At 37.8% G+C, this 27,102-nt stretch overlaps 1 protein-coding gene across 3 annotated transcripts in view; it reads right to left on the bottom strand.

The window, feature by feature from the left end:
- The window catches only part of OGDHL (oxoglutarate dehydrogenase L), a 54,403-nt gene that overhangs the window by 15,824 nt on the left and 11,477 nt on the right, over positions 1-27,102 (bottom strand). For all 3 annotated transcript variants that reach the window (XM_027720716.2, XM_027720714.2, XM_027720717.2), the window contains exons 4-16: positions 23,796-23,898; positions 20,222-20,337; positions 18,322-18,476; positions 15,544-15,690; positions 14,825-14,915; positions 14,142-14,321; positions 13,634-13,762; positions 13,071-13,250; positions 12,658-12,810; positions 11,298-11,400; positions 10,553-10,681; positions 8,617-8,767; positions 5,306-5,433 (exon numbers count right to left, since the gene is read on the bottom strand). In XM_027720716.2, the coding sequence (XP_027576517.1) occupies positions 5,306-5,433; positions 8,617-8,767; positions 10,553-10,681; positions 11,298-11,400; positions 12,658-12,810; positions 13,071-13,250; positions 13,634-13,762; positions 14,142-14,321; positions 14,825-14,915; positions 15,544-15,690; positions 18,322-18,476; positions 20,222-20,337; positions 23,796-23,898 (1,765 nt within the window). The remainder of the gene's footprint in view (positions 1-5,305; positions 5,434-8,616; positions 8,768-10,552; positions 10,682-11,297; positions 11,401-12,657; positions 12,811-13,070; positions 13,251-13,633; positions 13,763-14,141; positions 14,322-14,824; positions 14,916-15,543; positions 15,691-18,321; positions 18,477-20,221; positions 20,338-23,795; positions 23,899-27,102) is intronic.

The following is a 27,102-nucleotide window of genomic DNA, read 5'->3' as shown; positions in this document are numbered from 1 at the left end:
CTACTCCTTTGTAATTCCAACCCAGCTTTTTGCCTACAATCTCCATGACAAGAAATTTTGAGTCACTTGGCTTTTGGGCTGCTGATCTCTGAACAGTCCATCCATGTCTTCAGCAGATGTTAATGATCCCACCAAAAGGCAACTAGTAAGTTAGAGGCCAAAAGGACGCTGTTAAGTCAGACAGGCCTTTTCTCTGTGAGTCACCATGACAGGTCACTACCACCAAAGATGGCTTTTGTTGACGTGCCTTTAGCCTGGCTGCCTGAATGGCTTTTCCTTCAGAACATATTTTTGATATCTGGCCTCCTCATTTGTGTAATTCTATTGTCCTTAAAACAATGAAAACAGTGGAAAAATTTACACAACTCCTTCCATGCATGTTGTTCCCAAAGGTATCTGAAAAATAGATTTCCCTAGATAGGCTTGAATCCCATTCTAATTTTACACAAGCTTTAAGAGACCATTTCTACTGATTGGGTGACATGGTTGAGAAAATATGCAATATGTTCAAGACTTATTTGTGCATATGCTGCTCTCTGTAAGGGTGGGGTAATCTAGCTTTTAGAGAAGAACAAACTGAGGTCTTGATCACTCAGAGATATCAGTAATCACACGGTGCTTTTCAAAGAGTTTGCAGCTCAGTGCACACTTAAAATTTGGTCACAGCGCACACGTGATTTTACTCCATATACCAAAGACCACTACTAAAATTCACATGCAAAAAAAAGAATATAATTTCTCACGTCTTATCTTGTTGCAAACTTTGTGCTAGTCTCCACAAGGTGAAAATGTTCTAGGTGAAGCTGCATCCAAAAGTGTGATCTTAACACAGATACCATTTGCAAGCTTTCTGACAGCCATAAAAATATCTGGGAAAATATATCCAAATGCAACCTATGCATTCTGATTAATATTTTGAAATTAATGTTGCCAATTTCATGGCACATGTGTCTGTGGTAAACACATTCTTTATATACCAGAACTCAGTTTTCCACCAGGGAAATGACAATGAGAGTTCCTAACATTAAAACTATAGCAATTGTAGCAGAGTAGTTTTAACTCTTGAGAGACTAGGGAGTCTGTCAAGAATTACTGCTCCTACCTTCATGTGGAGAAAATCGCTTAAAGAGTAAGATCTGAACTGTTAAACTAAGAAAAATTGCTGGTGGAAAGACACCTAGACAGATACAAGGTGAACAACCCAGGAGTAGTGAAGTGCTTCTCCTGAAAGAGAATCTTTGGGGCACCAAAGTCAAGGTCAGGGAAGGTGACCTGAGCTAGAAAGTCTCCACCACTCTAGGGATGGGACATGAACTGCAGGGGAGCAGGTTCCTACCCAGGCCTCTCATGAGGGCTCAATCTCAGACCAGAATAAAGAATTTTACAAAAACTGCAGCAGAGACCTTGCAAACTTTATGGTCTGTATCTGCAGAAACAAGAACTGAATATTTCTTCAGAATGCTGTGCGAATCTTGTGAGTTTAAGGGGTTAACTCTTACACAGCTAGAAAAACAGGGAACAAGTTTAAGCTGTGAGGAAATCCAGTGTCAAGGCAACCAGGCAGCAAGACACAGCTTTCAAAGAATGACAGATAAGGAATATGTACACCTAAAGGGTGTTGGAGAGCAACAAGCCAACTCCAAACACCAGGCAGCCACTCAGGGCTCAGAGCACACCAGAGCACGGGGAACCAGGACCCAGCACAGCACTTTGGTAAACTTCTAAACTGAGGAGGGAGGGGAAGAAAGATACACAGCATTTGACTAAGGCTGCAAAACTAATGTTTTAATTGCTGGAGTTCATTAAGGTCCCTAGATGACAGACCTAGCAGAAATGCTTGTTTCTATTAGTCCAGTTCCTGCTGTGCTCCCTCACTGTTCTTTCATCACTCTGGCACAGAGAGAAGTGTTGTCAAGCAAAGTGGCAGCTTACACAGCACACTGTGCTGTGTTTTTCCCCACAGCACTTTTCATGATTGTCATAAGAGCTGTAGGTTTTCAATTAATGTAAGGCTATAGCTATAACTTAATTCAATATGATTCCAAAGTGACTTAGGGCATGAATGTTAGCTAATGGTTAAAAGGGCTTATCAGAGCAGGGATTTAATGTCAGAATGAGGAGAGTTACACAGACAGATTTGTGCTATGTTAGCAGAAATTCTAAGCACAGGGACTACAGACTACATGCATCCTTTCACAAATCCAAACACAGCCCAGGAGAAAGTGAAGGTAATACCCATCTGGTGGCTGACTCTATTAAACAGAAAGACTGATACCATCTTAGAACTCCATGCAGACACCATTAATTACTGCAGTCTGTCCTACTTCCTAACACAGTTTCTGACAGGTAATTGTATTTGCTACCCCTAACCTTAAAAACACACTGTTCTGACTGAGTAGTAATGCTACATATTTCATCCTAGGTGAGTATTGCAAAAAAAACTTTCCACCAATACCTGTCCTCTTCTTTCACCTTTTGCTTTAAACTTGATTTTTCCCCTTGAAAAAGTATCACGTTTCAAGAATTTCCTGAGCTACGCACTAGTTCCAAGTCTATCTTGCCTGATGTTCCCTGGAAGTTCCCAGTACAGGATGCTACAGCCCAAGATCTCTCAGAGGCTGAATCTGAATGAAAGAATCACATCTCCTGGATAGAGAATCAACAGTACACAAGTCATTCTGAGGGCTGTAAAGAAAGACAGGAAATCCTTTCAAGTATTTAAAAACTGCTGAAGAGGTAGCATAGAGTGTCTCTAAGTTACTTTTGGTTTTCTCCTCTATCTTAATCAGCAAATATACTCAGACACACTTCATTTGCTTAAATGACTTCACACGGCCATCATTTATACTTCCAGACATTCAGTTTCAGTAAAAGGGAAAATTTATAGCCAACTGAGTGGATGTGCAGCTAAATTATAATAATGTGGATATATCTAAAAATAGTAGACACAGGATTTCAAACAAGATTATCAGAGGTTGTTAAATACTCTGATGTAATGACCCAGGTACACACACTCCATAGCTTCCTGTACACAAACCATAAAGAGCTGTCTGAACCACAAGTTAATAAGACTGCCTTTGTTTTATTTCTAAGTGAAATCAGTCTTGTCAGAGTATCATTTAAACAGAGCATTGACACCCCAGGTGTTCCTACACAGCTCAACAATAACTTGGTGCAAAGCTCACAGCTCTGAACAGATACCAGCTCTTGGCTTATGTACCTGCCAAGGAAATCTGTAATTTTATCATGTTGGGCTGTTTAATCCATGTTTACTTAGCTCTCCCTCACAGAAAGTAAAGGAATTCCCCCAATGCTTCTGAGGTACTGCATGTTAACGCAGTCATAAAATAATTTCCTAACACATTTTCACCTTTCTATTCTCTCACAACTCTCCCAACCCCCACCAAATACTTCAATACACTAATCCCAAACTGTTCCTTTGAACTGAATTATATAGCAGAAACAGCATTAAGAGAAAATAAAGTGCTGGGGGGTTTGGTTCTCCTGAAGAATCAACTCCATGAACTGCAAACATGCACTTATTCTTCCATGTACTAAAGAGGAGACCCAGTGATGCTACAGCCAAACAGGTATCAATTCTAATAGCTCCTCTTTGACTGAGAGGCTTAACTAGAAGAGACAGGTTCACACACTGCTGCTTATCCCAACACTGTCTCTCTATGCAGACAATACACAAGAATAAACCTGCTGGAAAAGGTCAGTATGTAAAACCTAGCAAGGGAGAGGAAACTTCATTATAAAACCACTTCAACATAGAAACATAGCATTTTTGGTTTTAAAAAACCATCCCAACAAACACACAAAAAAAGCCACATCACTTATCAACTATTTCTACGAATTTCATCTCCTTTAATGCATCTCAAACAAAAGGGATTTAAAGTTCTTGACAGTTAAAAATATCAATATTATTAGTTTTGAAGAGCCTGTTATCCCATCTGCTGAAGCAGAACTGCACAGAAATGGTACTCTTGTTTTCAATGTGTGAATGAATCCCTATTTTACCCTACTGCTTGTATTCAATGAAAGTTACTAAATCAACTTTCACCTATTTTTTGCTGGGCAAGGTGGAAGGGGCAATAGTGAGCAGGATGAGATCAAGAAAGAGAAAGAAAGAGAGCCCACTTGGTTAGTTTTTTAAAGAACAGAATTGTGGCAATAAGAATTGCCCTTCAATATCAACAAATCAACACCAGGCTTCCTACTGAGGCATAATTTTTGGAACAAAATCAGATTTCAATAGAAATATCCAGACAGTTGTCACTTCCGTTTGGATGTAAAAAAAACCCAAACGCAGAAACCTCTGACTCACTCATAAAATTCACAGCAACACAGTAACAGGCTCAAATTAAGAAACCCCAGAATACACTGTGAGAAACAATAGGAAATTGGAAACAATCATTCTCTGAAATTAAATTCTTGCTTTTTATCTACGCCAATTATTTTCCTCACATTTATACACATCCTCGCTTGCACTTTCCTACTGAGAGTTTACATTTACATGTTAGGGATACAAAAATGTGATTCTGTTCACAAGAATTCTACCACAGAACCAACAAAAATACCTAAACAAAAAAAATCTCAGTTCTTCAGACCATGCTCCAATTATACAGTTTTATACTACTTTATTTTTTAAATTATTAGCAATAGGTAATACGTAGCATTGTAAAAATTACTAAGTAATCAAATATTTCCAGAACTTTGAAGCAAGCAGCTATTACCATCCTTATCTACTAAAATGTTCCATCTTTTTCCTTCACACAATATTTCATTATTTATCCATAGAATCATTAACGCTTTGATAAATTATTAGATGTATTTGTTTTGTGCTCCACATTTCTCTTGCCACCCTCATCATGTCAGAGTGAGGTTATCCATTCTGTGTGGCTGAAGGTAAAATAATTCACTATGATTAATGCTATCACTAACAAGAATTTGCTTTCTTGAAATAGCACATTCAGAATAGCAGTTCAGATAAGGCCAGGATGGATTTTTATATCTGTGTTACAAACTGTCAGTTCCTCCCCTTTTGAGAAAGTATCAGGTGCACATTCCAGCATTGCCAAGATCAACCACAACAGATGGATGCTTTCAAGTGAATCCCAAAATTGTAAAATGTGAGGATGCTTGTTTAAGAGATGCCAGACCCTGGGAGGAAGAGCTTTGATACCTATTTCATATATAACCATTTTACAGCTTTTTTTCCCCACATTCTTTTCCTTGCTGAAAGCTCTGCTTCTTGTGCAGCAGAGCTATTAAAACACAAGCACATCTGTCAGAGACATACCTAAGACCCCATACTCGGACAGGGAGCTGTTGCACACGGTGTAGGGGGCCTGCTGCTCCCACAGGTGATTCATGGGGACACACGTTCTCTTGTCAACTTCTTGGTCGTGAAGCACGTGATGGCGATGGCTGCAAAGAGTTGTTCGAAGAAATTTATTAACCAAGCATAACTTTGGGCTTCAACAGAGCTGTTTTCAAAGCTAAAGCATCAAAGGTACGTGCAAGCCACACAGTTGTCTTTGCTAAACACAACACCCTGGTTTGGTCAAAACCATGTGAAATACAATCACATCTAAATACAAGTGCTGCACTGTAAGAACTTTCACTGACTATCCAGGCTTGTTCTCCAGAATTCGCAGAAACTGAAAATACCTCATCACTAGTAGAACCTGGGAGGAAAGGGAAAAGGATGGGGAGGTTGTTGCTATAAAACAGAATGATTAAAGTAAAAAAATGCAGAGGACAAAATTGTTATTTAAAAAATTTCATTCTTCCTAACAGAGAATCTAATCATTCTTTTCCTTAAAACAACTGTTGTTTGTCTTTTATGCAAAAAAAAATAATCTAATCTAATCTCAGCACCAAGACTCAAAGAAGTTGTATCCTCTTTCCTGGTATTTCCACTCACATGCACCATTTACAGTTCTCTAGAAGACCATTAATCAGCATTAGAATGGGGCACCGAGGAATACTACCAAAACAGAGATGACTGAAGTAATTACTGTAATCCATTAACTCTCTGAGCAGACTAACTGAGTGAATCACAACAATATGTCCAGCTTTACAACTGCTAACATAAGGACAGCTATTGTACTGGTAACAATACTGTGCATTGTATAGCTGCCAACACTGAACTAAAGTCTGGATCTTTTTGTACTTCCCTTTGCTATAATGAACAGTAGCAAAAGAGCTCTCAAATTTATTTAGAGGTCAACAACGTAAGGCCAGAACCTTGAAAAACAGCACAGGGAGGGAAGTAGATAGACAGGGGAAAATTCAGACACCAGGCAGCTGTTGGGCAGAAACCATTTTTGCCACTGACGTTTTGGTTTTGCCATTCAGCCAAAGATAGAAGGCCTAGATAGATGATAAGCTCCTTGAGCACAAAGTCTCGCGTTTACCTAGCAAGAGGTGATTAAGATGAGCAGAGATGGACAGCCAGAAACATTCAGACATACAAGTCAGATGTGTGAAATTGTCAGGTTTACTGACACCAAAGCAGTACAGACTCAAGTCTCTCTCCCCCCCTTTCCCTCCCTTCTCCAAGAGTGTGCCTCCAAGATGAGAAGGGGCCAGGTGCTTCTATCTGCAGCTTTACCTAGCTTCTATCTATTGATAGTGTTGAGGACTGAAACAGGAAGAAACCAAGCCCTCACACAGAATATTGACAGAAAGGACTATTTTCTAGACAGCACTTCCCAAGTTCCAAAACAGTGAAAGCACCCCATCATGTTGTTTTCACTATGGCAACACAGTATCTTCAGTTCTTCCCAAATTCTAGCCTATACTCCCTCTTCAATTAGTCTCAGAGATTTGAGACATTATGTACTTCAAGGACTTTTGGGAGTGAAGAAGGGAGTTATTACAAAGAGAACATAAAATGACATAAGCTTTCTACATGTTTGCAATGTGTTTTTTTCCAATAAAAATGCACGAGTATTTGCAAATGTCTTCAGTTGCCAGGGAAGTTGCTCACTTATTATAAATGACAAAGAAACTCAATTACAGCTAAAAATGAGCAGCTTTATGTCTTAGATGTGTCTGTACCACAAGTTAACTTTTCTACCTATTCCTCTGGTGAAATGAGCTTGAATACAGTAGATTGAGCTAAGTCTTACATATTTCTATAGTGTTCACTTCTGCTTAACAGAGTAATTAAATACTACCTGACTTCCTCAGGTCCAAGGCATTTTTTTCATCTCACTCTTTATTGTCCAGCTGCCTATCACATTCGTAACAAAAATTCAAAATCTCACCATGGACCGGTATTTTGTAGATCCCAGTACCCATCAGGCAAACTCAAAACCCAGCAGTAAAGCAGAACCAGGTTCTATAAATCAAACATCTGCATATCAGCTTCAGTCCTGAACTTCACAAGGATTCACTGGAATGCCTTTTTACTCGTTTTCTAAAAGACTGAATAATAAAATCCGGATAGCCCAGGAATCCTTAGCTAGCCTTCACCAGTCTAAATAGCTTTCTATCTGAACACTTTTTTTTTAATATTTTCCCTATATTGCTGTGAACATAACTTCTCTATCTTAAACATCAAGAAAATCTGGAAAATAGTTCCAAAAAATCCTCTTCCCAGTGTGACAACTGGGAATACAGAGAATCAGAATTTGCAAGATAAGTTTATAGGTGTGCTAGACACGACTAAGCTCACACTGAAATAGGTAGGCAAGTTGCTGATCAATGAACAGGGATGTTCCTGTCCCAGGAGATGCTCACTTTACAAGACCATGGTACCAAAATCAAGGAGGATGAGAAGTTGGAGAGGGGGGAAATCTCCCGATTTTCAGTTTTGTTTTCAAATCTTGTCCAAAGGATTTTGTGAAACTGCCATGAGAATGGAAGCAAAAGGGAGAAAGCCCAAAAGACTGGATACCAAATGAAGCTCGGCACAGAAAGAGAAGACAGGTACCCAGATTTATTTCTCTTTTCTGCAAGCATGCACAATGAAGCACAGTACAGCTGCTAGTTCATTCACCCCAGGAACTGGCATCACATCAAAGGCTTCAATTAAATACATCATTAACATTTTACTCCACAGAGAATCAGGTAAGGTAGCAAACTGTATATGTATTACCAAGTGATCAGATTCTGCCTTCATTCATGCTCCGTAGTCATTAAAAGTCTCAGTACAAAGGATCTTATTTGACTTTAAAAAGCCTTGCCAACTGGCAACATGTTTGTTCACAGGATATGCAAGTTCCAAGCAGCCACCACTGGAATGGTATTTAAAAGACTCAATCTCCTGCAGCAAGTCCCCTTATCTTATTTCTTAGCAATTAGATGGAATGCAGCTGAATTTTTTGTTAAAAAGCGGGGGAAAAAACATAATTTCTGCTTTTCAGCAAGAGAAGGAAGAAAGTATTTAAAAATATTTGTTCTGCCTTAAATACTCTTCTTTAAAATGTTGTTTACAGAGACAGGAGATTTGATTATTCTTGACTGCTAGAACCTGTAACATTCAGAATGATGCTGAATAGCCCCAACTTCCCCCTCCCTGCAGAAGACCATACTGTTTAAAAAATGCCAAGTTGTTTCTGTAAGTATGGGACCACATTCAACAGCTACCTCAGTGCTCACCTGAAAGTACCTCTCTCCACATCCTGCCCACTTAGTCGGACATGGATCCCTTCCTTCAGAACAGAGCCAAAAGCCATGTACTCTGCTAAGGCCCAGTCAACAACCCTGTTCTTGGTCATTTCCAAGCGGGCTTTCAAAATCCGAGAGAGTCCTACAGTGGAATAAAGATCAGAAATGAATGGACCTGCTTCAGAGAAATTTTATATTCATATTACATTCACCATTCTCCTTCCTCACTGGCTAACAGTGAGTTAAACAGAGATCCTAAATAAGGTCTACAAATTGTTTTTCTGGAACTGGACCGCTAGCAAAGTAAAAAAACTTTTTTCCCTGGCAACGGGTTGCATAAAGTTCATACCTTGGTTTTGAAGAAGAAAGTAAGACTGGCTGTGTCAGAAACTACTGAGGACAATTAAAAGACCCATGGTGAAATATTTCTTTAAGATTTATTTCCACATCTCTAACACCAAGTACTTTTTGTAAGAGACTGAAAATATTAGCAATTTGGTTTGTGATTTTTTTCTTCATTCCTTTTCTCATTTTTTCTTGGCATTTGTCTTATTGGACTTTTGGAGATGTTATAAAGTGAAACAGGATTGATCAATACTATGAATATCATATAAATAGAAAAATGTAGCAGCTTCCAACAGATTTTCAGTTGGTAAACAATAGTTGGTTTTTTTAGTGAAGATTTTATAAGACCAACTTACCTTTTTAATTAGAATGTCTAACACTAAATTTTATTGGGAAACTATAATTTTTAATTCATCAGCGTCACAACAAAGTGCACAAATGTGTAGAAGAGCTTTAAAGTTTATCCATTAAACTGTATCTGCTCAACAAGCCTGCAACTGATAACTGGGAATGCCCTATCATCATTACTTGTGTTTAATTGTCCCAAAGGAACACAAACACATAGAACACCTATGGCAGACACACTTTTCCCTAGAGTCACCCATCAAGGAGAAGAAAGATTAGCTAGAGATTCTGTACAGAAAAAATCTCTTCCTCCTGATTCTAAGTGCATATCCTACAAGCCAACAGAAGAAAAAAAATCCCTAAAAGTGCCTCCATGTTTCCCCATGGAATGAACATGTTATTACTCCCAGTAGTTGCTAGATTTCAATCCGACCAGGAAGTAAAATTATCTCAGAACTCAGAAGTAAAAGTATCTATTTACTTTTTTTTTAATTATCTTTTATTCAGAAGTAAAAGTATCTCAGACAGTGTTGGGATTCCACAGTGAAAGAGGCACAGTTAGCTTCTTACTGTAATAGATGCCAAAGTGAAATAGATGCCAAACTGAATCTCTTCAGAACAAAAGCTAAGACTTTTTGAAAAAAATGCTATATATATGCTATCATCAATGCTAAATGGTAAGTTGAAAGAAAAACTGTCAGAATTTGCCTACACAGTGTCCATTCAGCTGTACTAAAATTCAGCTCATAGTAGATCAGCAATGTTGCCAGGTTTAAGAAAGTCCCAACTGTATTTCTGAGCAGAAAGTCATCTAACTACAAGAAGTGTCTTAAGTGGACCTCAAAGTACCTCAGGTTTTAGCATAAGAAAACCCCACTTTAATAATGTCTCCTGAGATGGGTGTCTTACTTCCCAGTTAGTCCCACAAATATGCTGCATTTTCCACAAGGACTTGAAGAATGAAAGAAGGTATTTACCTAACGTTACAAAAAACTTTTACCACCCTCAGAGGAAAATCTAATTTAATGAGGTATGGAACAGAAGTGATGTGATACTGAAAGAACATTATGCTGAGAACAAGCAGCAGGACCTTCACTGTCACATTTTTTCTTATCCATAGAGTAGAAGAGTCAAAATAAAAAAGTCACAGGTATTTTCCTCTTTGGGAAAAGGCCCAGCAACAATTTCTGTGCAGAAATACAGAAAAAGAGTAAGAGATACAAAGAGCCCAGCTGACCTGAGTGTATTTTGAAGTCTTTGACTGGCACTGAACTAGCTACATTGCCAATGTGAGTCAGCAGGTCTTCCGAAATGCCAGTGGGAGGACAAGACATGCTCTTGGGTTCTCCATCCACATTAAAGAATCCTGGAAGTAAAAATTTTGGTGAATGTTCAAGGACTGTTTAAGAGATATCTATATTATCTACAATTTATTTAAAAATTCACAACTCTTAAGTGACATTCTAAGCAGCAGGCTAAACCTAGTTCTTCACCTTTCACTGGGAAATACAATAATTTTGGTTGTCTACATGACAACTTCATCTTACAGGCACACAATGATCTGCTTTGTTTCTGCTTTCACTCCCTGTGAAGTCCAACTATGTGGGCAGAGGCAGCCAATAAAAGGCATATGACACCTCAATCCCTCATATAAAAATAATAAAGTAAAAAGAGCATGAGATACACTCCTTCTTCTTGACAGCAGAGACAATTAACAGTACAGGAAAGCCACTTCTCTGCTGAACTGGGAAGACATCTTTTTCAAAGTCACACCTTACTTCACATGTTCTTTTAAGTAAAATATTTATTTCAAGTTGATCTGGAAGAATGCTATATTTACCCTTAGCAGGGGCTAATCAAAGGTCACGTAATTCCATTTTAAAGCAACATTATCTGATAAAATCTATTTAAATCCTGGATTATGGACTCAAACTAAAAGTGCACTCAGATAACACTAGGATAAGTGAAAGGACACTTCTTACCAGGCCAAGGTGAATCAAGCCAGTGCTTGATATGTAGGATCTTATTATCCTTGGATCTAGTATATGCTTCTTCACATATTCTATCATACTTCGCAATTTCTTCCTGTAGAACAAAAATCTTTTTTAAAATGGATAAACACAACACCCTTGTATCATAGAGGTGACACCTATCATTCAGTAGGATAACACATTCTCTAAATAAATTATTTAGTTCACAGGACAGGTGTTACAGAGGACTGTACCAAGAGCTGAAGTTGCAAGCATTACTCTAGAATGAGACAGAACTGAAGTACCAAATATAATTTACAGTCATACTTCTAAGATCAGAACCATTCAGCAATCTTACTCCTGGCTACAGAAGCCACTAAATACCGGAACAGAACTTATTAGAAAACCAGTCTTTCTGGGAGAGTCTAGTTAAGAATCTGCTGGCCACCCCTGTCAAGGTAACAGATACAATGCCGTGTTCTGTAGAGGCAGAATGCCTCTGCAATATCTATGTTTCAGTCCAAAACCATGCTCAAGTTATTGAGCCAGCTAATCTTTAAAGGCATTAACAACAATGCTGAGCTCAGCCTGTACAGCAAAACATCCAGGATCCATCCGGGATCCTGGATCCAGTCACCAAAGCCCATGTCACTACTGGCACACTCTTACAATGATTCAGGAAAGTTACTTCTGCATGAGCTGTGATCACTCCTGCAGATAACAGAATCCACCTACAAAAACTTTTTTCTTGATCTGCAATATCATGTCACTGCATAGTTAGCCACACCTTCTCAGAAGCTCCTTTGTGGCAGCTGTACTCTACACACTCATTTTCAAAAAGGTTAAGGTAAAGACCTAACCAGTGTAATGCAGGAACCAATCTCTACACTTCATCCTTCTGGAATACTTCAAATGATCTCTGAATTTAGTTGAATTCTTGCAAGAAAATAAAAAGGATAAATTGATTTTATTGCATCATTGCTGAACAAAAGCCTGCCAAGGTTATCAATAAGAAGCTACAATTATACCTGTGGGTGTCTTGCTGCTGCATCAAGAGTCTAGAAATGAAGAACAGCTGACAAATGCCTCTATTTTCCAATATTCTTATCTGAGCACCTTTTACAAATCTCAAAACTGAAGTAAATTTTTCCTATGCAATATGTATTAATTACTTCACAGTACTTTCAGTCCTTTTGTTACAACAATACTATCTATTTTACATGAAAATCCAAACCAAATTGAAACACAAATTGTCAAAGGGTGAAGACTTCTCACAGTGAAAGGAAGGTTTTCAAGCAGACAGCACACAGTGACAGTTGTGTCTTTCTACTGAACAGCTCCTTAGGTTCCCTTCAACTCTGTTGATGTGTACCTCAAACTCCTGCAGTGTCACAGTCCCATCTGCAATCAGTTTGTCAGCATATTTCTTCAGCACTGGCACCTGCTTGTGGATCTGTTTGTACATTAGAGGTTGGGTGAACATGGGTTCATCCATTTCATTGTGCCCTCTCCTACGGTAACAAACCTACAAAGGGAAAGACAGTTACTCTTGGTAAGGCAAAATGTAAAATGAAATCTTTCCATTTCATAGTTTTACAGATATTTTTAAGAGGTTTATGGTATAAAAAACACTTATGACTTCCTGTGGGCCTGTTAAGTTGTTTGCCTTTTTAAAATGAGGATGCTAAAGGCCTTTAAAATCAAATGTTTCTTTTCTAAGCCACAGAAAAATAAGAGAGTAATACATAATGCACAGAATGAAAAGTGAAGAAAACCAAGACTTACCAAGTCAACCACCACATCTTTATTGAATGTGTTTCGCCATTCTGCAGCCACATTGCACACATACATCACTGCTTCAGGGTCATCAGCATTCACATGAAAAATGGGAGCATTGACCACACGAGCAACATCAGTAGGATATGGAGATGAACGGGCCATACGGGGGTCTGTGGTGAAGCCAATCTAAAAATGACAAAAACTTCTATTAAAATAATTTGGACACCTCCTTCTACTCTGGTATGAATGCTTGAGGTTTGCATTTAATAGTAATTTACACAGCAGTACCACCAGCTTTTCAGTTTGGCTAGCTAACTTCTTTTTGCTCCCTTAAAAACAAACCAAAGCAAACCTGACCCAATTAAGTATTACAAATTGAATTAAATAAACATAAGTGATAAAATACTATCCACTCAGTCACTAGATACTATGATCATTTTCAGAAACACCCTAACCATTTTAATAAGCAGAGGGGACAATGCACTCAGCTAATAACAATCAAGAATAAAAAGAAATAGGAGAGCAACTATTCAGCAGAAAAGTTGATTGGAAAATGCTCTACTTGTTACCTGGTTGTTGACCACAACGTGAATGGTGCCATTTGTGGTGTAGGATGGGAGGTCACTAAGATGAAACGTCTCATAAACCACTCCTTGTCCTGCAAAGGCAGCATCCCCATGTAATAGTATGGACATAACCTGAGAGGGACAATTAGACACATACATCCACACCTATATTAGAAACCAAAACTGCAATTTAAGCTTCTCAGCAGGATTTCTTTCTCCATATTTCTGTAGTGCTTATAAAATAGAACAGTATTTTTATAATACACCATACATTTCTCTGAATTCTGCTGCCTTTGTTCAATTTGCAAACAAAAGAAAGCTTTAAGCCTACTTTCTCAAGTTACCCTTGAGGTACTGTGTCAGAAACCTTATCTAGTTCAACAGGTGATGTATCCCTTTTGTGGAGAAGGAAAAAAGGAAGATTCTGCGCTATGAAACTACTGGTAAACTATTTTCATTAAAAATACTATGAAAAACTACCATTAAATTTACTATAGTAAACAATTTTTACCTTTTTCCCTGCTGTATCCCCTCGATAAAACTGCTCAGCTTTTGTTTTCCCCTGCACAACAGGATCAACTGCTTCCAAGTGAGAAGGGTTAGCCATCAGGGATAGAGTGATTTTCTTGTTTGTTGTTCGGTTGATCCTCTCATGGTACATTCCCAGGTGATATTTTACATCTCCAGATCCCTAACACGCAAGATGCAATCACGATTCAGGAATGTCATTCATACCTGCTGCATCTGACCCACTACTCCTAAAATTTGTGCCTCAGCCTGCACAATGCATCTAGTTAATTGCACATCAGTATGCACTATGGGTTTGACAACATAATTTCAAATTGGAACACTGCTCCTATTCTATTACCTTACTGTTGCCATGCAATGTTGGGTAAATACTTACAGAATATTGATACTCATTACATTTATATAAAACAAAGAAAGATGCTTAGAGATTATGAACTCAGTCAAACTCTTACAGTCATTCCTGAGATATCTTCTGCATGTTAGAGGTACAACATAATCTTTACATTCATTAAGAAATTTCACCAAATCATGTTCCTCAAACTAGAAAAGAAGGTAATGCATTTCAGCAGCTGATAATGCTACTTTCACTATAACCATGACCAAACCAACTAAAAACTACTTTGAATGTTGACCTCTCTATACAGATCTCTTGAAAAAGCATCTCACCTCATCAGCTGCTTCAAGTTTGGGATCAAACTGACAGAAGATCTGCTCCAGCTCTTTTCGGATTACATTAGCCAATACATTCAGCCGACCTCTAAGAAAATTCCAGACACAGTTATGTCTCAAAAATGGCAGTAACAGAGTCAACAGCATAAGACTTACAAAACCTACAAACCACCCTATCAGAAATTTGCAAAAGTTCACTTCAAACTTTTGCACCTGATACCCTTGATTCAACTCTTCTTCCTATTGCAAAGTCCCTCCGATGGGTTCCCTCAGATGTTCTATGATACCTTGCTATCCAAGTGAATTTTGTAGTTATCTAGCAGTCTTTATATTAATTATCTTAAATAATTAATTATCTTAATTATTAATTAAGTCTTTATATTAATTTATATTAATAATTAGTTAAGGCAGACTACAAAAGTGAGTTCAATACTATTCACTAAGCTTTCCCACTTCCAGATGCTAGGCGACACCATGGCTGCTGCCACTTTTGTTTGCAGCTTCAAACTACACTGAGAAGAGTTTCTCTACCATTTACCTGTGAGGCCTGTAGCCTCTCACTGACAGGCACTTGTTACAGTTCTGTGTTCCCATTACTTGCTGAGATTGACTCTTGCTACCTCAGCTTTTTTAATATCAACTTTGTTAATACAATTCTAGAACCTAAAACTTAAACACAGTAAGCCCATTTGTTAGGGTGTTTCCATTGACATTACCTATGAGGCATCCCCATTATAACATATTCAATTCCCATTTCACTGGATTTGTCAATGATGGTCTTAAGAGCAGGAATCATTACTTCACATCCTTCCAAACCAAATCTCTTTTCGGAAGACCACTTGCGAGCAAGGAAGTCTTCAAACCTTTGCCAAAAAGAAACACAAAAAAAAGAGAGTGTTTGTGTTAAGATAATGTAGTAAATAGTGTCAAACATCTTTTAGCAAATAAAATTACACTGTTTTAAAACATCTGTGAATACAAGTTTTTAGGCCTCTGGTATTAAGTCACACATAGGGAGGAAAACACAGGAAAAATTAAGTCTTCTTTCTCTTCCATCTGAGAAGTATTTACTAGGACTTTGAAACAATTAAGAGTCTCCATCTCAGACCAAATTCACTTCCCAAGTTAAACTCTGTTCCCATGTACACAAATACTGACCACTGGGAAGGCAGAGTGACAGCAAAGAAGTCTCTCCTACAGATTGAAGAAAACATAGCAGACAACCTGTATTAAATACTTGTAAAAAACCAATTCCATAGGTCCCATTCAATGGCAGGGCTCCTCAGACTGTGTGATGTAACAGTTGGGAGCTTGCCAAGAGCCAGGACACTGGTATCTCTGCCTCAGCTGCAGCAGCGGAATGATGTCAATCCCTGACAGCTCTGTGTTCTTTCACTCTTTAATGCATTTGGGCCAGAGGCAATGTGAGCGGTTAAAAAGTACCTTTTAACAAATGTTGAAAGGATTATATGTTGTAAAGCTTGGAGATACAAAAGGCAAAGAAAATGCATCTTCATCAAAGTAACTGTATTGGTTACATCATCTGTGCAATGCCTCGACTCATAACACTGCCATAATCCATTAATACTCAACTTATTCCTCACTTAGAATGCTGACATTTACCTCTTTAGACTGAAATCCTGGAGGCAGTGAAATGAGTTGTTGCCAAAAGACTCTCCTTAGCTCACCCATTAATACCCTTACAATTCAGCCATCCAAGCAACAAGCCAGACCCTCAGCTAAGGTATTCTGCCAGAACCCCTCAGGAAAGTCTGTGGGACTATGCCAGTAAACTGCAAGTGGGGTCCCATGGGAACAGCAAGTCCTACAGGGTGAATCAAAGCAGTGCACATGCTGTTTTCCTCCTCTTTGCAGCTCCAAGTTAGGCCAGTATTGGACAAGCAGCAAGTTCATTATTCGAGGCAAATTGCCACTAAGTGTGCAGAACTACAGTATTTCACAGTCACATCTTGCAAGTCCCCCACGTGCCACTACGAGTGCACAAAGGCTGGCAGCCCATCCACTGTCACTCCACACATTCTGTGCCCAGTGAGGAACACATCTCAGGAAAGGGATAATCTGGAAATGTTTGACCCTGCCCAGATCAGACTCCACATCAGGGTCTAACGTTTACTAATGCATACACAAAGTAGTTCAAAATGTACAAGGAGTATTTTACAGGAGGAGTTAAAAATGAGCCTTGTACAATAATCACAAAGGACGAGAAATCCAACCTTAAAATTCAGTTTCAAGTACCTGAACTCTGCAGTACTTGGAGTGAACACTTTTGAAAACAGTATTCTGGAGCAAAACAATGAAAACCTGCTTCACAAAGCCACAAATCTCAAGAGCACAACCAGGTTTCTAAAAAAATCAGATTTTTTTCCTAGATCATTTTCAAACCATAGAATAAAAAACGCACTGGAGAAAAGAGGATAGAAATTTTTGTAAAACTATTTCTCTTCCATTTTCAGGAGAGAATTAAATTGGCAGAAGATGAACATTTGGCTCCTTCATCCTACTAGAAATCCCAGATCTTTTCACAGTTTACGCAGGAATAAAAGCACCAATTCTTGTCTTAAGATAAATGGAGGTGGTTCATATTGAGCACCTGTTAAACAACAAACAAACTGACTCAAGTGTAATATTCACTTGGCCATTAAGTTACATTTTTATTTCTGCTTAAATGAAACTTTTAACCAAACATACATTCTTGCTATAATATTGGCTAACAAAACACCTGGAAAAAATATCTTTTGACACCTCCAATGAGCACTTCACTTTTATGTCTTTGAACATGGAATCTTAACAAAAAAATGTGCCTTTATAAATCTCTGACACTTGCGTTTATCAAAGGACACGCAAACTCTTTCAGATTGTAAAAACTGGAATGAATCTTGTGTCTGAGAAGTCTTGTTCTAAGGGTAAGAGGATAATTCAGTCTCTGGGATCACAGCATTTCCACACAGACAGCCACAGTGGAAGCAATCAATAAGCTGTTTCCATATGTGCTCTCTTACATTGCAGAGACTAAAACTGCTGCTGCCAGGTCATGCAACAGTGCTGCACATCTTGGCACATCCCAAAAGGAAAAGGGCAGAAACAGGACTTGAAATGACATTCCAGCATTGTTCTGACACCTATTTTCTGAAACAGGATACAAATCTTTAACACAGATCTATATTACTTGTCTGTTGAAACAACTTTTTCCCATTTTATTTCCTCAAGCCAATGAAAACATTGCCCGATATGCCACTAAAGGCTGGACAAACGTTACAGAACACAACCTGCCTTTTAAGATAACGGAATACTAAAAGTCACAACATAGACCTGGACACACCTCACAGCACACGCTGTCCTTTGATATCACAGCCAGGTTAACTGCACCCACCTGGGCTCCAGATTTCACTGACTCTGTTCACCTCAGCAGTTTACAGATGGCACCAGCTCCCACCCAGCAGCCACCGAGCAGTTTCCCAGCACCACCCCAGTACCTCATTGAGCGCACCAGCCTGGCCAACAAAGTCCTTTTTTCCTCATTAGTAAACTTCATAATTCCTGGCGTCTCAAACTTCTGCCGGATCCACTGGCACTGCTCCACATCATTGATGAACATGAACTCCAAGCCAATGTGCTGGCAGTAGGTATTCTAGGAAATGAAAAAACCAACAGAGAAGCTTTAGGAGCTAATGGGCCACAAAAAAAACAAATACATTTTTTAAGTTATATTCTCTGTTACTCTTCTGAAAGCTATATTGTCATCTTCCTCTTCCACAGCATCTTCCCCGCAGCAATTCTATAAGTGAATAAATTATTTTACTGAATCTAGTTCTGTGCCTCAAAGCTTTCTCTACAAAGTAACAAAATTTTGAAAATGGAAGATTGTCATTTGGTGATGTATTTAAAGCAGGCCAATAAACCCACCTTAACTGGCACACTTCACCTAACTCAGTACTGTTCTTACAGGCATAGTACAGTCTTTTCTTTAGATGCATCAGCAAAGATTTCCAGTAATTTACCAAAATTTACCCTGTCTTTTTTAAATGTCACCTGAAATCAAGCAATAAAGACAGTGAGAAGACAAGTATGAAGTCTCATGCAAATTATCTGATAACTGTCGACTTTCAGAAACCTGGAAATCTGAAAAAGAATCTAAGCAGCTGAGAGCAGAGAAAGGGCAGGGAGAAATGCAAAGACACAATAGAAATTTTATCTCCTTGCTCATTTTTTAAATTTTCTTTTTCTTACCTTAAAAAGACTATTTCATCAGAAAAAATGTTTCCAAAATAAAAGTCAACAGAAGTAAGACCTAGTGTGAGTTTGAGACAAAACCACTGTGAACAGAGAGGTTCAAAATCACTCATACAGAGAGCAGTATGTGCTCTCTACTGCCTCTAAAAAGGAATTGAATGTTAACTTCAATTAAAAAAAAAAATCCAAAGCTCTAGAGAGAAGAGGAAACCAGAGAGTTCTCTCTCCTTAACACGAATCAGTTCCTTGAGGCTTTTAGATTTTGCTATTGATTTTGTCCATTTATTTGCACATTGCAATTTCAAAGATTTTCTCTTGAAAATTGCTACACAGATAAGCTAGAAGTACAAAAACAAGAAAAAAACCAAATATAGAGCTCAAATGCACAACAGAGATAATATGTTAACAATTTACTAAGCTTCAGCTAAGCCACCATAAAAGTCAAACAGCTGAGGATATCCAGCACTAAGTCACTCAGCAGTCTGCAAATTCATTACCATTGCTACTTGCTATTTTGCTATTTGGAGTTCTCCTCTAATGATAGTGATTCCTTCAAATTAGTTTTGCTTTAAATTATGTCATCTTTGATGACTTCTTATGGCTTAAACCTTATTACCTGTCAGACAATGAAACTCCACAAAAATGATTGGGGATGGAAAACAAGGAAATCACTGCCTACAAGCTACAGCTGGGCTTTCATGAATTTGGTACCCAGCCTTCACATTTTATCTCAAGTAAAAGTCTCACTAAAGCTGAGGATCTGAAGGCAACCTCTGAACATCCTGAGCACTGTATACAGAGCCGCTTTATCTGTGGTTCAACACTTCAAAGACAATTTCTAAAGGCTCTACTCCTTTAAAGCAATATCAGTTCTTGACAGAGCGAGGGCTCGAATTAGTATTCTACCATATTCACCTCTTTTATACTCATCCTTAATCTATACATTTCAGATATCCAGGTAATGAACCCAAAGGTGCTGCTACCTCTAGAAACAGTACAAAGGTTATTTTTCATGCCACTTGAATTCTTTACATGCTCTGTTAATAACTGACAAATTAGAAGGTTTTTTTGTGACTGACAACTGGAAAAAGTTCACTTCTGTCTGGATGAAAACAACCATAAATTCAAAAATGTCCCACTGACCTCCAGGCGTTTGATGATCTCTCGTAAAGAAAGACTGTTCTCATTTCCTCCTATGAAGGTGGTTGTTGGCAGCTGAAAGACTTTGTCCAAATCTGATTCATGCAAACCATAAAACCCTACAACAGGTACATTATTGATTTGCAGAACAGGGCAGGAGACAAAAAGGAAACCAGCATTGTTTTTCAAACCATGGCAATTATGTTTAACAAAACAATATTAAGAAAGAAGGTACCAGAATAAAACTTGAAAATGTGAATATTTTTCAGGTATTCATTAGTAAAACGCACTTTAGTCTGGATTTTAAAACTAATGTTTTAATTAAATAGTCATCATTTAATTAGAGGATAAACCATTCTTTCTTAAATGTTCAGATAAAACAACTGGAATTAAAATGACCCAAACCTTTTTTATATTTTAGCATATTAGCACATATGCCATTGATTCTCCATACTATATCTTGCAGTTCACTGTTTAGTAAAACAACTAACTGTGATGATTGGGATTTATTCCTTGCTCTGTCATAAGCAACAAACACAAAAACAATCCCTCCTGACAGAGAGAACCAGCTGGTTGGAAGCATACTACATTAATAGATACACTAAGAGAAAATACACAACATGCTCAGTGTAATGCAGTACAAGCACTCTGGTAGAACTTCCAAGGTGTTTCTATTCACTCTCTTTCTCTTTTTAGGGTAGTTTGAAATAGTCATGTAATGACCTGCACACAAAGATTTCCACACCCCCACCAACTAAAACAAGGAAAGCATATGTTTAAGCATATTGACCCATCTTGCTTTAGACATACCTAAACTTCTTCTGGCTGAGAATATCATTTAAGAAAATACTTCACTTAACTATTATGCAGTTTCAAAAACCAAAATACACAGCAGATAAGACTGAAAGACTGGTTAAAGACAAGTTAAAAGCTTTGTATGATATAAGTTTAATGTAAACCTATTAAATGAAGAAAGGAAAAATAGCTTCTTACAACTGTAAGAAGCAAATGTATGACACTTTTAACAGATATTACATACAGTTGTAGAAAGTCATATGTACATTAAAACTATGTATTGCACAGAATTTCTGAGTTGGAAGGGACCCACAAGGACCATCAAGTCCAACTCTTAACCGAGTGGCCTGTACAGGGATTGAACCTGTGACCTTAGCACTGTGCTCCAACCAACTGAGCTAATCTCAAAGGTTATGTGTGTATGCATGTGTGAAAATATTTTAAAAATTAAAAACAGCTTCTTTTTAACTTTGAATTCTTTACCTTGGTTCCAGAGAAGCTGCAGACATGCACTTTAACACTGACAAGACAGCCTGCACATGACTCTTAAATCAATAAAGAATAGTGCTCCTTATTCCCTACTAAATGACTTTTCTGAAGATGAAAAGGAAGCAGCAATTTAAAGATGAAATAATAACAGAACTTAGCATTTAGAGTTGAAGTCAGGTCACAGGACTGCATTGGCACCACTTTACTATACAGCACTGTCAGTAAATAACACATTTTCTGCTTTAAAAATAATATATTTTAAAATATTCATTTTGGTTTTAATAACAATTTTAACAATATATTAAAATTTCAAACCTGGAGCAACCAAAAAAAAAGGGTAGGTACCACTACTTCTCCTTTTTGGTATTGTAAGAGGTGTTTTCCCAGCAGGAGGTTAGAGGGACACAGGGAATGACAGGGGCTTTAGTGTCATTTGAAACAAAGCAGTGCTAACTGTTTTGTTGGGTTTTTTCTTTGCTGACTTTCCCTCAGACTTCACAGGCTCTTCATGTGCTATCATGCATAAACCAGAACACGTACAGGAGTGATCTGGGCAAACACAGAACATCTGTGCTTTGTACTGCAGCACCACATATTTACTGAAGCATCACCTCATGTTTAAAGAGATACAACCTTACTGAAATCCTGAGAGCAATTCTATAACCCGAATCATGCAGTAGGTACATCTGTGACTACCTGCATTTTCAGAAGCAACTCTCAGAAGAAATTTCCTACCACAAGGTTTCTCAAAAAGAAACCAGAAGGAAGGATGAAGTAAATGCACAGAAAAAAAATCAAACACTAAAATACTTTCTGTACTAGCAGAGACCTTTCATAAGTTTCCTGCTTGGAACATTCAAGGATGGGTAACATTTGAGACCCTCCTCTTTTTTGCTGTGCCAAGACCAGGGCAGAAATTTTGTTTGCCCTCACAAACTGAAATCACTTCAGTTACACTCTCAGAGACATCTCATTCAGAGGTCTCACATATTTTTCCTATGGGCACAAGGGCTTCAGTGTGACGCCTTCTGACCAGTCACAACACTGTACTAAACTATCTGTACATTCCAAAGAAATGTGCACTGATGTGCTGGCTCTGACCTATGCTCCAAACTATATTCACTCACTAAATGTCTAATATATTTACTAGTAGGTACTTTCCTTTAATTAAAACTGACAAACTTCAGAGAGAACGCCCAATTTGTGTAAGCACCTCTCAATTTACAGTCTTAGGCACTCTACTGCCTTTATATGATCAGAACTGCTTCTTTCCCTACCACCAGAAATAGAAAACACAGCAGCAATGAGGCAGTAGATGAGCTTACAGTAAAATTAAGAAGAATGTGCTTTATCTACTGCTTGCACTACGTTTTATGTCTGGTCCGAAAAGCTTCCCAACACATCAAAGAAAAATTGATTCAGTGTCTTCATCAAGTAGAAAACCACATTTTAAACAAACCAGGTAGACTGAAGAGTAGAGAAAAATCAATCAGGTGTTTTTTTATTCAAGCAGAGAGAGGCAAAGCAATTGATCAGTGCAATTTCTGAGACCTGCCCTCCAAGCAACCAGAACTACCTTTACCAGGGCAGACCTTGTGCACCACACTCTTCCAGCAGTAAACTCAAGTGATCACCATTGGATTATACCCACAAGCAAAGAATTCTACGCTTTCCACCTTTTCTTTTGATAACTTCAAACAGACTTCTTCAAGACATACAGAAGGAATAAGTATCAGACACTAGAATCCAAACTGGGTATGAAATTTTCCCTAAGTCTCTCTGTCCAGTGTTTTATTTATTGCTTGTTTTCCCTATTGACTAGCCTTCAGATGCCCCCAGTTCAAACACATATCAAACATAATGGTGTAAGAGTAATTTAGATTACCAGAGTCTTGGCCTAATGTATTGATTAGTATTAATTTCTGGTGTGGTTCAAAAATACAAGATTCAGGGATTTTATAGAGTGCTTATAATCATCATTCATCAGAAGAAGAATTCACAGGAACCTCACCTGTGATCTCAGAGTAGAAATTCCATAGTCCTGAAACTTTAGCCCCCTTACAGATACTCAAAGGCACTATTTCATGATACCAGCAAGCAGAAAAGGGAGAAGGTTCCTTGAAATGTGGCATCCCTGCCCATGGAGTGGGGTTGGAACTAGATGATCTTTAAGGCCCCTTCCAACCCAATCCTTTCTATGGTTCTGTGAAATGTCTTATTTAATCACCTCAGCCCAAGGAGACACAAGAGCAAAATGACCAGTGCAAGTAAGAAGGCAGGCAGACGTACACACCGAGCTTATCGATTGTAGTAATTAGGTCAGATGGAACAAACGAATCCAGGTCTGCATCCAGAATTCCAAGGGGATCTAGCTGAGCCACATGGTGACCACGGATCTGAAAATGGAGGAAAGTAAGAGAAAAATGAAATCACACTAACAGAAGTCAGACAAAGGGAAAAATTCACTGATATCTCTCCACAGTATATATCTCAGCCATTAAGTCAAATAAGCAAACACCACTAGTGTGATGAGAGGGTCACATATTTCCCAAATTTTCTCATAAGAACAAAAAAAAAAGCATTATATCACTGGCTACATATACTACCTGTATTAAAAATTAATCAATACACATTAGAACATAACATTTATTTTATCTGACACACAATTCAACTGGGATTACACTGAAGTTTAAGTGAAGAAAGCCACTAAAGATTACTCTCAATCTCTGAGTAAAATTAAGAAACTATGACTAGTCTATAGGTCTTATCATTTGCCAATTCAATAATTTTGTATTTCTGCTTGAATCTTCCTTTCTGAACCTGCAGAATACTAAAATACAGCACTGCTGACCTAAAACACTGATGGGTGCTGAAGTAGTTTATATTGGTAGTGAAAGGATTGCTCTTCCTGAGCTCTGTTCTGCATCAAATAGCATCTGATAGCATCCATTTTCAATTGTGAAATTTTGGAAATTTGATCTGTAATAAAAATTGGCATTCAAGACACAAAAGAACACAAATTGAGTGGGGAATTTAGCCAGTTTTCAGTTATAAGTATAACTGGTATCAATGCATGCCACAAGTTGCTATAAACTAGTGCCTTACATTATCATATAACATTGCCACACAAGAAATTTTGATTCAATCGAGCCACAAATATAAAACAATTTTTAATATGTCTCTTATGTGTGACTCTCATATGTCAGATTAACTCATGAAAAGCTTTGTATAGATAAATATATGAATATTTTCTCCTTAAATTTTTTCTTTTGAATGATGAATTAAGACCACTTGGGTAGAATTTCATTCACACTATGAGTATCCTAATTGTCCCTTAAAAAAAAAAAAAAGAAATTATAAACTGTATTATTAACAGTGAAGTGCATCACACAGTCATAGAGTATGATTGATCCAAATATTCTATATTTGCAGGAGAGTTCATAACAAAACGGTTTCCAGTCATAAAAAAAAAACAGAAATGCAGCATCTTTTTTAGAACCACCAGCCCTGTAAACTCAGCCTGATTTCTGCAATTCTTTGCATCTCATGAATCACCAGTAATAAAACCCTGACAGGCCAAATGATGCCCACGGCATCATCTGTGCCATCTGACTGTTTACAGCAGCACTAAGTCTATCTGACTGGAACTAAGCAAACAATTCTGTCTCAAGCATCATCAGCGGGAAAGAATTCACCTCCTTAAGTTACATCTGCTCTATACTATTAATAGGAAGAGGAAGAAGACCAGCAAAAATGCCAAAACCCAGAAGAGCAAATCAGTAAAATGATGTCCCATATTACACTTCAGGAGCATTTAACTAAATGACAATATTTTCCTCAATATCAAGCTATTCTTAATAACTTCTACTACTTTCACTGGCTACAGGAAATAGTAACATCTGCAAAAATTGGAGATCAACCTTGTGGAAATACATGCATAAAAAATTTTCATCAATTGCCATAACTTCGACTAAATGCAAGTATAGACTACCTGAAAGCAGACCTTAAAATCAAGACTTCTAGACTAAGATGTAAAGAAAACAAAGAAAACAAACAAACAATAAAAGCCAAACCAAAACAAAAAAACCCACCCCAAAATAAAAGAAGACTCAAGAAATCAATTTTTCTAGACGTGCTTTTGTTAAGCACACACATTTCACTGGAAATCCTTGTTTCAGTGTGTCCAGAAGCAATAGATTAACTGCCTTTTCAGAAGTCCAGCTCAGCAGACCACAAAGCAGTTTGCCACAAAAACCATAAAACACTGACAGGTTTGAGAAATGAAAATCCTGTATCCTTCTGCATTTCACTTCATTATCAGGCAAGGGAAGGTCACAAATTATTATGCCCCTTCAACACTGAATTGAGAGGGTATTAAATACCTTTTAAAAAACAGACAGTTGCCTTAGGCAATCCTCTTTGATTGTTTGCTGCAGACACATAGGTGCCTGCCATTCACACAGACATTTCTGTTCCATCTCTTGACTTGGACAGCACACTCTTTCAAACACAGGGAACAAAATGGCAATCCCTGAACTATTTTCAAGTACATCACATCAAAGCAGCCTCACATTCTCCAATTTTCTCTAATTCTTCACCAATTCTTTACTGCAAGCAAAAGTGGCAGTTTTCTATACACCTATTTCTAAGCAAATTTCATATATTCTTTATATTCACAAGCATTTATACTCTTTTACAACACCTTTCCAACTCAAAGGTGACAATGTGATGTGTACAAAAAAAGGCTTTCAACAAGTTCCTCTTCTGTTCTCTGATGACATCAGGCAGGAGTTAAAATTCTTAAGGCAGGGCAGAACAGATCTGCTCAAGTCAAATTGTAGAAAAACTTCTTGGGAAGTTACATACTTATTTAAAAAATAAAAATCAAATGGGAATATTTTGCTCAACACAGATCTGGTTTTCGGGGTTGGGGTTTTTTGTTTCGTTTTACACTGGTTTTAAGCCTTTTATTGAAATCAAAATACTAAATAGAAGTCTAAATAAAAATATTTAAATTTGTTTTACATTTAGAAAATATGTAACCAAAAGCACTGTATTATTTCCAAAATCCTCCTTCATTTAGAGGAAAAATAACGATATTAGGCCTAATTTCTCAATGTCATAGAAGGGTTAAAAATTTGAGTGTGAAACAAAGTCAGCTTTGATGAACAGCTCTCTAAAAGAAATCCATCAAAGCTGACCCAAACTCTGTCAGCCTTCCAAAATTCAGCTTCTAGTTAATTCATCATTTCTCCTCTCTCTTTTTATCTATAATCCTGCTCAAATCAGGAATCTCAAAATTCTCCCTAAATGTAAGAGCAGGAAAGTACATTTCATCCTTTCTTACAAAAAGTAACATTTAGAGCTGTAATACAAACTTTCCCAGAGGTGAAGACTTGGATCATGGAAAAGTTTGCTGTTGAAGAGAGGGGAGTGTTCTTATTTCACTGCACACATCTGGAGATTCACTAGTACCAGTATACACAGGAAAGCTCCCTTCACATGAAGCACAGTTACTTCAGGTAATGTGGCTTTCCAGTTTGGTCAGGCAACTTACTGAATCAGACACACAAACACACACACACAAAAAATCTTAATAC

Source organism: Pipra filicauda, unplaced genomic scaffold (assembly GCF_003945595.2).
Source record: "Pipra filicauda isolate LSUMZ 115617 unplaced genomic scaffold, ASM394559v2 scaffold173_size1550139_pilon, whole genome shotgun sequence".
In the NCBI taxonomy this organism is placed as follows: domain Eukaryota; kingdom Metazoa; phylum Chordata; class Aves; order Passeriformes; family Pipridae; genus Pipra; species Pipra filicauda.
This window is presented reverse-complemented; position numbering and strand designations above follow the sequence as displayed.